General features: G+C 35.8%; 1 protein-coding gene across 1 annotated transcript; it reads right to left on the bottom strand.

Annotated features, from left to right (window-relative positions):
• Positions 1-839: 839 nt before the first annotated feature.
• LOC124896149 lies at positions 840-1,295 on the bottom strand. The gene is made up of 2 exons (XM_047407688.1): positions 990-1,295; positions 840-917 (listed from the first exon to the last, which is right to left on the bottom strand). The coding sequence occupies exons 1-2, from the start codon at positions 1,293-1,295 to the stop codon at positions 840-842; spliced, it is 384 nt and encodes a 127-aa protein (XP_047263644.1).
• Positions 1,296-12,139: the final 10,844 nt, after the last annotated feature.

Here is a 12,139-nt window from a genome sequence, read left to right as displayed (position 1 = left end):
ATTCCCCTAGGTTCTAAAGAATGCCCCTCACTCTATCACTGGTTTATTCGGAAAGGATAAAGTGACTCTTCGGATTCTATAATCTAGTATGGCATAGCAAGAATAGAGCCAATCCATCCCCAATATAGCATCAAAGTCAACCATATCAAGCTCTACAAGGTCTGCCACAGAATCACGATCACAAATGGACATAACACAGTTTCTATAAACCCTTCTAGCCACAATAGAGTGACCAACAGAAGTAGAAATAGAGAAGGGTTCCAGAATAATTTTGGGCTCAAAATCAAAACTGAATGCCACATACGAGGTCACATAAGAAAAGTAGAACCAGGATCAAGTAACACATACACATCACAAGAGAAAATTTGTAATGTATTCGTGACTAAATCTGGTGATGCCTCTGCATCCTGCCGATTAGTTAGAGTATATAACCTATTGCAACCACTCTTGGTAGCTGAAGTAGTACCCTTAGGAGGTGGTGGAGCTGATGAATTAACTTACGACTTAGCACTCCCAAAGTTCTCTTTGGCAGAAGGACAATCTCTCTAAAAGTATCCTGACTATCCATAAGTATAACATACCAAGCTTCCCATCTGACACTTTCCAGAATGATATTTACCGTAAGTCCCACATCATGGAGATGACTGACGTGGTTGAGCTATACTTCTCTGGGACTGAGTACCCTGCGCTCCTGATCCATTATTAGGCTGATAATTCTGAAATCGCCAATCAACTGGTGGTCTGGGAGCTGAAGCACTGGCTGCAGACTGAGAATTACCCCAAAACTTTTTCTTTGGCCATCCGTCACCCCAATTACCACCTTATTGCTGACTGTTATTCTAGTCCACAGGTTTGGCCCTCATTGCTTTCCTGTCCTTCTCCCATGCTTCAGTAACCCTCTTCTTCTGCTCTTTAATCTGTTGGATATGAATGGACAATCTGGAGAAATCCATATCTCTATCCAGTATTACCTCTTTTCATTCCAACACCAAATCATCTGAAAGATCAGATGCAAACTTTCTCATGCGGGCTCTCATGTTACCTACCAATTTTGAGGCATAGCAGGATAATTGATTGAACTTTAAGGTGTAATCCTTTACACTCATCTTCCCTTGCTTTAAGTTCATAAGCTCTTCAACCTTGGATTCCCTCAATTCTTGGGGAAAGAATTGATTCAGAAAAGCCTCCACAAAATCACCCCACACAGAAGACTCAGCATCACTACCCTTTGAATCCTCCCACTCATTATACCATTGATTTGCCACATCCTTCCGCTGATAGGCTGCTAACTCCATACCTTTAACCTTATTCATATGCATCACTCTAAAAATCTTCTCCAGCTTATCAATGAACCCTTAGGGGTCCTCCTCAACCTTCGTTCTAGTAAAAATAGGGGGGTTCAGTCTCATGAATTAACCAACTCGGGTAATCTCAAATGAACCAGATATAGAACCCACATCTTCAGACCAACGAGTCTAAGATTCTACCAGCTGTGCAATCAAATGGATGGACTGTCTGAACTCAGCATTCAAAAACTCTCTGAGGAGGCTGGGGATGGTTAACATTGGTCCATGGAGCCCGAGGTGGACTGTTTGGAACTGGAGGAACTCTTGGAGTAGGAACAAACTCTGGGGTGCGAGCTCTATTATGGTTCCGCATCCCATTAGTGGGATGGACATCCTCAGCCTGAGCAATTTGTTCATTGATTCTATGGGGAGGCATGGTAACTTTTTGTAACATAAGAAATTATTGATTAGAGCACATACAGACTCTATAGCACAAACTAAATCATGAAAGAATAGAGATATTCCTAAATACCTTGTAGCTTCCCATTTATAAGTATGGCATACTACACACCCATAAATACGACTCTACCTAATGTAATTTTGCAGACATCATGGGACTATGAACCATGCTCTGATACCAAGTTTGTCATGACCCAAGCCGAGACCCTGGCCGAGAAGAGCATCCCAAACCATAAAGACCCAAGCATCCTTTACTGTTGGGACATCATACACATGTTCATATATTATAAAAGACAATGCAAAAATACATATCGATACAGAATTATGGTCAAATAATATAATTTAAATGATCAATCTAAAATGGAATTCATAACTTCTAACAACATCTAACAACAGTTTGCAAAATCTCTAATACATAGGAACCAATATCTTGTCTAAAACTGGGACAATACCCCCAGTAGACCATAAATAGATGAAAACTACAAAATCTGAAATTCAGGCCTTACGGAATAGAGAAGGCTCACCAACTGTAACTTCTGGCGCACTCAATCCTATTAATGAATGGGACCCCACGACTGTAACTGCGATCCTAAGATAAAGGGAGTCAATACATATGTACTTGTACATAGAGAAATCCAAAATGATGTGCTTTAATAAATAACATAAGTGAGAACATTTTATGAAAAGAAAAATACATCATCATAAACTATTTGGAAACTCATGGGCATAGTAAATAGGACTTTAAAAATAATTCTGCAAATCAACTCAACATCTTTGTCTTAGTTCTGAGCTAATTGGTACACCCTACAAATATGATATTCCATGGGCTACATGAAATCCGCCATTGACTTGGCGGGTAATCCCCTAACCAAAATTTTCCATAAGAGTTGGAGTTTCTGAGTCTGATACACTACAGGGCACTAGGCCAGAGATAATCCCTTTTGGGAACAAAATAACCTATATCGACAAAATACAATTTTAGGCAATGAGGTATCTGAAGTCGTGCATTCTTTGGGTAACCACCTAACATCTCTTAAACCTATTTTTAACCTTTTTTGAACATGCATATTTAAGAACTCAAATTCTAAAAATCTAAATAAAATATGACTTCTATTTAGTTTTGAGTCTGTTATGGAATTATTTATTTTGGTATCGTCATACCAAGACTTGAAAGTTGTATCTTCTTAGACATAAAATATCATGTACAATCTTCATTCAAAACCTAAACTTTGGACCACCATATAATTCAAATAGTTCTAGAGAATTCATATTTCAAAACATATGTAAAATCATCGAAAGACTCTCTCTTTTCAATATTTCAACAAACCGGTGGTGGTCAAGTATTTTGTAGCAAACCATGTAATCCCTTTGAATCGCCACTCTTCATTTTTATTAGCAAGAATCACCCTTTCTTCAGTTTATATCCAAAATCAACGCTTAAAATAGAAAAGATATTTGAATCGTGCTTTTCACAATATAATTGAATAATGTAAAACATATGAAAACAAGAGGTTTTATGACAAGATAGGGGTTATAATTGTTCATTCTCTCAAATCAAGTTTCAAACATCAAACCATATGCATATATATATATGTATATATATACATATGTATATATATATGTATATATATACATATATATATATATATATATATTTATGAACAATAATTGAATTTAAGGGAAAGGCCTCAAGACCAGAACTTCGATATCAAGAAGGATTCACAAGGCATAATTGTAGTTGAAATTTCAATATCTATTTGTAAATTCATAATCTCTCAACGTGTAAATGTTATTGAAGTAATTTCATCATGCCCATGTAGTTTAGGAAACCCTCATGTACCTTAGATTACAAGGTTTTAAAGTTTAGAACTTGAATCTTGATTTGTTCCTTGGAAATTTTGGACTTAAGGATTGATTTTCTTGTTCTTGAAGGAAACCCTCATTTGATCTTATTTTTGAGAGTAAAAAAAGGATTTTGGTTGATGGACCATTAGACTGGTGATGGATCGTCACTCCATCCATCAGTTATTGGCTATAAAATAGCTTACTTGTTAAGGCTTGAAGGGAAACATGATGGGCCATCGCTAGCTTGACAGTACGTCAGTCCGTCTGTTGCACCTCGACAGACTGGCACTTCTTAGTAAAATGGACATAACTTTTTACCCTAATATCGGATTAAGGCAAAACTAGTGGATTTGGAAGGAGGACTCAATTAAATTTTATTTGATATATAGTAGTCCCCCTAATTCGTTATATTCAAAAATTTATGGTCAATGGAAGTTGACTAAAGTTTAGACGCTCACTAAAACCAATTGATAGGAAAGCTTTCAACTCGTCTTTGAGTTAAGGGACCTCTATGATCTCAATTCATGCTTAACTAGATTCTCACACTACCTAATTGATTAACACACTAAATTGCATAGGATTTATTGTCTTTTAGAACTATTACGCATAGGAATAACAGTTTACATTCTAGCCTAAAATGCAGGTTGTTACACCATATAGCCTGTGGGTACGTGCTTTGATGATGAGATACATAATCCAGGCTAAAATTTTAAGCGTATGTTAAAATTTGTGCCCTATCCCAACTTGTGAAGTATATTTATATATGCATTTGATTATGTGCATTGGCTTGAATGATTTTAAACTATTGATCATGACATTATGTTATCTTTATCCCTGAGTTACATATTAGTCTTCACCCTGATAACCATCTTCGGACGTTGTATCCCTATGTGATGTAGGAATTGGTCATTTTTCTACTTCTCCTGCTCAATGATTAGGATCTAGGATCAAATCATGAGTTGACATTGAAGTGGTGAACTTCCATACATTTGATGTCTACATTTTATGTTTTGTTCTTTTACTTCACAGACTGTTTATACTTATTTTTGCTATAGTCGAGGGTATGTCTCGATACTTTATTGATATTTAGTTTTGGTTCTTTTTAGAAGGCTTTTCTTGTACTACTATGATTATTGGGTGGTGTTAGTCGGTCGTTTGGCCGATTATCGGTGGTTGGTCATAGACATGCATTAATTTTTTCTTAAGCTATTGCATTCTATCTTGTTATATATTTGGAATTCATCCAATTTTGGGGTGTGTTGTGTTTGGATTGGTTATGTTCAGGGGGTTATTTTTGATCCATGGGGGATTGGAGAACCCATCACGGCTAGGCCCTGGTTTTGATCGTGACATAATAGCTTTACCAAGTGTTAATAAAGCATATGTTATGATTATTAATGATGAAAGGATGAAAAAAATGTGATGATTGGTGAAAGAAGTGGCTCAACTTCTTTTATGACTAAAAAGCCTTATAATAATGGAAGTAGTAGTAGCTCATTCAGTTCAAATATTGGTTACAGTGGTGGATCTAGTGGTACTAATCACAATAGCCACATTGGTGGTTTTAGTAATCAGAATATTAGTTCAAACTATAATGGTGTCTTCAGACCTAAGAGTAGCGATGGAAAATTCTATCTGTTCTGTGAGTACTATAAGCTTAAAGGCCATACCAAGGATGCATGTTACAAGCTTTATGGATATCTAGCAACTTACAAGTTTAGAAATAAAGGAGAAAATTCTACTGTTATGTCAATAATGTCATCAATACAAGTGGAAGATTTTTTGATGATGAAGAACACTTGTTATATCCTACTCATCAAAGGCCTTCTCAATACAGTTCAACAACCTATAAGGATGCTCCATCTTTTACACACGAACAATATGCTCTGTTAGTTTGACCGTTGGAGAAGGGAAAGTGCAAGAAATATGATGTAATGGCCAATATAGCTAAGAGCAATTCCTTAAGCATATCAGGTACTACATGTACTATTTATGTTGTTTCTACCCTCTTGTCTTATCTAGTTGTAAATAACTGAATCATAGACACTGGTGCATTAAATCATATGGTGCATAATGTGAATCTTTTTGACAAATTATAGGAATTAGAAAGCTTGAAGAAAAACACTGTCCAATTACCTACAAGAGATCAAGTAGCTATTAGTCATAAATGAGAGGATTTAGTTTTACAAGGGATAAAAGTGCAAAGTGTTCCCTACATTTTTGGATTTAAGTACAATCTACTTTCAGTATCCAAAATCACCAAGGAACTAGATTGCATGGCTGGTTTATTTCCTAAAGTGAATAAAATAGCCATGCAATCTGATTGTGGGAAGGTGATAGGGATTGGTAAAGAGGTAGAAGTACTTTATATCTCTGATTGTGAAAATAAGGAGGAGATCATCTCAATTAATTCCATAACAACATATCAAGTTCAATAATATACATACTAGTAATAGTATAAATAATAGCAATGTGTGTAATAATGGCCCCCTGTGGCATAGAAGGTTAGGTCATGCCCTTTTGAGAGTTTTGAAAGATATTTCAAGCTTACATAATGTTTATCTAGCTGATCATGTGCATATTGTCTTTCCCATTACTAAACAAACTAGACTTTCATTTATTACAAGCCACATTGTCTCATCTTGTGCATTTGATATAATTTATGATGATGTATGAAGACCATATAGAGTGTTATACATAATGGAAGAAGACACTTTCTGACATTGGTTGATGATTTTTCTGGCGTTTCTTACTTAACAATAAATCAGATGTGGTTGTGGTGTTGAGAAATTTTTTGCAGACTGTGACAAATCAGTTTTATGCTAATGTTAAGTGTGTTGATCTGACAATGGAACAGAGTTTCACAATACTCAGATCAGGAATTTTTTTAGAGACAGAGTATTTGAGCATCAAATCTCTTGTACTTTACTCCCTGGTTAAATTGGGTGGTTGGAATTCGACATAGGTCCATTTTGGACATGGCTAGAGTATTGAGATTTCAGGATTATATACCTCTAAAGTTTTAGGGTGAATATGTGCCTACAGTTGTGTACCTACTAAACAGACTATCCACACCTTTGTTGCATGATCTTTCTCTTTTTGAAAAACTATATTCTAGTTTACCCTCTCTACAATATCTTAGAGTTTTTGGTAGTTTGTGTTATGCAACGATCCCTACAAAATATGACAAACTTGGTCCTAGAGCTATTCTTGCAGTACATCTTGGTTAATCTTCTACTCATAAGGGTTACATTATTTTTTTTATGTATGTTCTAATATGTTCTTTGTCAGTAGAGATGCTATCTTATAGGAAAATATTTTTCCATTAAAACAGACATCTTTAATTTCTTTTCCTCTCTTTCCTATTTTGCACTTGTGTACTGGTGATCATACCTCCTCTTCTTCACCAAAATCTTCTTCTACCCCTTTTGAGTTCACACCATCCAATCACATTTTTTATTCGGTAAAGGTATTATTTGTTTCTCCACCTACTTTTGTTCCTGCACCTAGAAAATTTTCTAGAATTTCTAAACCACCTGTCTGTATGTCTGGTTATGTTGTTCCTTCTAAATTTTCTAGTTATTTCTATCCTTTTGGAAACTATGTTTCTGTAACGACTCAAAATTGCCTCCCGGGCCGTCACACGGTGCTTAAGGCTACAAGTAGCCCCAAGCTAACCCTTTGAGCCTGTTTCTAGTACTAATATTCATTTCAAGATGAAGTAATTCAAACACTAGCATAGTCATATCATATGAAGGGAGATACGAAGAAAATACTCAGTCCAAACGACTACAATACTGGAATTCTCAACACAATTACAATCTGATAACTAGTTTGACAAAGCCTCTACTAATCCATGAACTAGAGAGACATTGGGACAGGTCCCCAACTGACTCGAAATGAACTAAAAGTAAAAATATAGTCTCTCAAATGCAAAAAATCTGAGAATAGGTCCTCGAACCATGAGGACTCGCCACTGTAGGAATGTAGACAGAGGTACTCAAAAATCACTAACGAGGTTGGGACTAAGCACCTGAACCTACATTATAAAATAATATAGCATATAGACGTATATATGGATCAGCACTTGGGAATGTACTGAGTATGTAGGGGTGCATGCATTTATATAAAACATCATCAATACTCTTTAATAAAATCATACATGTAATAAGTAATGACTCACATGGCTTGAATAAGCATAAAATGCAAAGCTCATGAATCATGTAAAATGGAACATGTAACACAATCTCATGAGTCATTATACTTTTAGCTTTGAAATTTATACTCTTCTCTTATTCTCATTACTCAAGGCTAAAGGAAACTTTAAGCAATACTTTCAACTCATGCATATGTCTCATGGAGAGTAAAACTTCTTCAATGCTCAAGAACTCATAACTCTTTTGAACTCAAATACTTGGATTTGAAATCATATAACTTTGGAACATACTTGAAGGCATTTCATCCACGTTAGGAAAATCAAGCTTTAGGGAAAAATATTCAAATCAAGGGAAAGTATTTTAGTTTTAAAAGAAAATATCTTTTCTCAATGGAAAATAATTTAGTTTAGGGAGTAACTAATCTTGAAGTTTAAATGTCAAGGAAGGTTCTCTTAAATGACATAAACCATGCGTGCTACATGGAGTCCAACGTCTTGTCCTCCTAAGGAAGAGACCTTACGTTGGGGAGAGGCGTCATACTCTTGCCAAGGAGTATAACCTAGGTCCAGTGATCACTAAACAAACTTATCGGGCCTAATATCAACTCGGCCTTAGTCCCAATAATAATCATAAACTCGGCCTCAGGACCAACCTACGGTGGCACATAGTTTTGGGGTAAGAAACCATAGTAACTTACCCACTCGGTGCTAAATACTACTACCTTTAGATTATCTGTGCTCATCTCGTAAAAATCCACTTTTATAAATAATCTCATGGTTCACCACAAACCCAATAATCAAACCGGTAAACTCATGTAGTAGAGTGGATTTCTAAAACTCAATAACCATTAGGTCAAAACATTTCTCAATAATCTCAAAATACTCAAATCATGGGTTCTTATAGCACAAGAGTTCATAAAATCTCAAGTCTCAAGTAGGGCTTAATATCCCATAATTCAATATCAAGTTAAAACATCAAAAGCATGCAACCAATAACAAAGGGTGAAAAATTCCAATTTAATTTCATGTAAAATCTCATAAATTGCAGAGAAATTATAGTTTAAATAAGCCTTTGGGCACAAGGGTGAAAGGATTACCCTTGTTCAAAACCCCACATACCTTAGATTATGAAATTGGATGAATAAGCTTGCTCTAAACTCTTATTCTTACTCTTGAGAGAGGGTTCTAGCAACCCTTGAACTTGGGAACTCTATGGTGAATTATTAGATTTCTTGTAGAAGGGTTTTAGATTTGCTCTTGAGGGAGAAACCCTAGTATTTGTATGTTTGGTAGATATTGAGGCTATCAAGTTCGTTTATAATATATATGAGGGTTAAAAGGGAAAACACCCAAAATCTCCTTGTTAAAATGAGTTAAAATACTGAACGGCGGCTGCGACGATTGAAGCGACGGTCCATCATAAGTCTGACAGTCCGTCGATTCATCCCTCACACGTTGGCTAGGAGTGGGAAACAATGCCTCAATACGATGGTCAGAGCAATGGTCCGTCGCAAGTTAGATGGCCCATCAGATCATCCATCGCATAATGGACAAGGTGAGGCCACACTACCTCAATGCGACGGTCCTAACGATGGTCCATCGCATCCTTGATGGTCTGTCATTTTGGCCATCACACTTGGCCCAAAAAAAGAAGGTTACTTCCTTGGTTGTGATAGGTCAAGCAATGGTACGTTGCAGACTCGACTGTCCATTAAATCATCTGCCAAACCTGGGCGGTTCTGACAACTCTCGATAAAACGGCTATAACTTCTCACCCTGATACCGGATTTGGATAAAATTGGTAGTGTTGGAAAGCTAATTGAATTCTCTGTATGATAAAAGGTCAAATTTGAAAAAATTCTATATGCTTTAAAAACCAATCACTTGGGAAGTCTCTTCTCAATCTTTTAGGGATGAAATTACAATTCACTTGACACACTCTAAGGCTCAGACTACGAGAGAACTTTACGGGGTCTTACAGTTTTTTATGAACATCTTCAAACTTTATATCAGACTTCTTTTGTTTTTTTCTACTGCTATTGAACTTATATCCTATGCTGAAATCTGTAAGGACCCTCTTTGGGTTGAGCTATAAAAGCTGAAGTTTCAACTCTTGAGGCTAATAACACCTAGTCTATTATTCCTTTTCCACCCTTCCTATTGGTTGAAAGTGGATGTTTAATATCAAATATCGTGATTCAAGTGAGGTAGAAAGATATAAATCCAGGCTTGTTGTCAAAGGATATTCTTAGCAAAAGAGTCTTGATTTTGCTAAGACCTTCTCTCTAGTTGCAAAAATGGTTACTGTAAGAGCAATGATTGCCTAGCTACTTGTTTCAATTGGTTTATATTCCAAATAGATGTTCACAATGCATTTCTTCAAGGTGATCTCCTTGAAGATGTGTATATGTAGGGTCCTGGAGGCTTTTCAAGTTAGGTGACTATTCAGGTCTTGTTGTTGTTGTGTGCAACCTTCACAAGTCATTGTATGGCTTAAAACAAGCCCCTAGATAGCTGAAGTTAACAAAGACACTTATTGCAATGGGCTTCACTCAATCCTACTATTATTATTCTTTATTTATTCAAGTTGTGAATAAAGCTTTAAATATAGTCTTAGTGCTTGTTGATGATATCCTAGTAAGAGAAAACAACATAATTTACATTCAAAAGGTGAGAAAAGATATGTAGTCTAGGTTTAAAATGAAAAATTTAGGTGAACTTTAGTACTTTCTTGGTTTTGAGTTTGCTAGAAGTGAGAAAGGAATTTATATATGTCAAAGGAAGTAAGCCTTGGAACTAGTATTAGAGATGGGGTTAGCAGGCAGTAAACCTGTAGGTGACTTAGCTTCAATCAAAAGTTAACATTTGTTGAATATGACAAAGAATTTAATCCTGAAAGTATGTCTTGTTATGAAATACTTGAAAATAAAAGCGTGCATCAAAGAACAGTTAGGAGGCTTCTATATTTGACTATGACTAAACCCAATTTTTCTTTTGTGGTTCAAGCATTGAGTCAGCATATCCTTGCTCCCAAACAAAGTTATATGGATGCAAATATTAGAGTAATAAGATATATAAGAGTTATTCCAGGTCTTGGACTTCTTATGACTGCTAATGGTAACATGAAGCTTACAACTTATTATGATTTAGATTAGGGTTTTTGTGTTGAAATAAAAAATTTATAACTAGGAATGCAATCAAATTAGGAGAAGTAATTATATGTAAAGCCCCAAATCTGGTATCCAGAATGCCACACGGTTCTCATAACCCTGAAGGACCACAAGCTAACCCATGACTGATATCTGTACCTAAAAACTGCATAATATATTATATAAATGCGGAAACATAAATTGAAAGGCCTTAAGGTTCAAAACTGAAACATAACTGATAAATCATAACATATGGATGAGGTATGAAATACCCAAACACTAAAATAACTGTCTGAACATGATAGTCTAAAAAGCCTCTAACTGACTGAACTGTCTGAATAAGGAGATGATGGGACATGTCCCCAACTAACTCCAACTAATAAATTAATTAATGAGATAATAAAGAAATGGTCATATACTCAAAGGATGAGGACTCAATACTATTTCTAACTACTGAGACTGGAATTCTATTGATGCTCTAGAGCTCGTGCTTCTAAACCTATGGTATAAAACACCATAGCACAAATGTGTTAGTACTTTGAATATACTGGTATGTATAGAAGGTAGGCTGAATATAAAGGGTTCACATGCATGAACTATACTAACAGAATGGATAACATAAACGTGAGAATACATGCATGAATACCTAATAACTGTAACTGATTTCATGATAACATGATTACTGAATCTGAGTACTGATAACATGAGATACTGATAACTGCATAACTAAAATAACTTATACTGAGCGACTATATCTGACAATCTAGTTTGTGATGGAACTAGCTGAGTTTTGTACTGCTCTGAGTCGAATGTATCTGACAATTTTGAATTCTGTAAAACTATCTGAGTTCTATTATTGACATTGAATAACTATATTTGACAGTCCTGATTCTATAACTGAAATTATGGGAAGTAGTTATCTAACCGACATACCCCTAATACGCCATTATGGCTGAGTTGGGGTCCAATCTGTAATCCCAATTGTAAGCATCTCAATACCACGCCACTGGTAAGGATAATCTGTGAGTAACCCTCATATAACAGGTAACTTTAGTGAGAATAGTGGGAACCCTCACATAACAGGTTAATCCACCTCATCTACCCTTATATAGTAGGCTATGATGTCTTAACCTACACTGGCTATATAGTTCTGGAATGCAAGGATTGCTTCTAAGAATCACACCCTCATATAACAGGTGAGTTTCCATTCTTGGGTTCACTCAGTGCTAATTCCTACTCCCATC

The sequence above is a fragment of the Capsicum annuum genome, chromosome 2 (genome assembly GCF_002878395.1).
Source record: "Capsicum annuum cultivar UCD-10X-F1 chromosome 2, UCD10Xv1.1, whole genome shotgun sequence".
In the NCBI taxonomy this organism is placed as follows: domain Eukaryota; kingdom Viridiplantae; phylum Streptophyta; class Magnoliopsida; order Solanales; family Solanaceae; genus Capsicum; species Capsicum annuum.
Note: the sequence above shows the minus strand (reverse complement) of the source record. Positions and strands in the feature narration are given on the sequence as shown.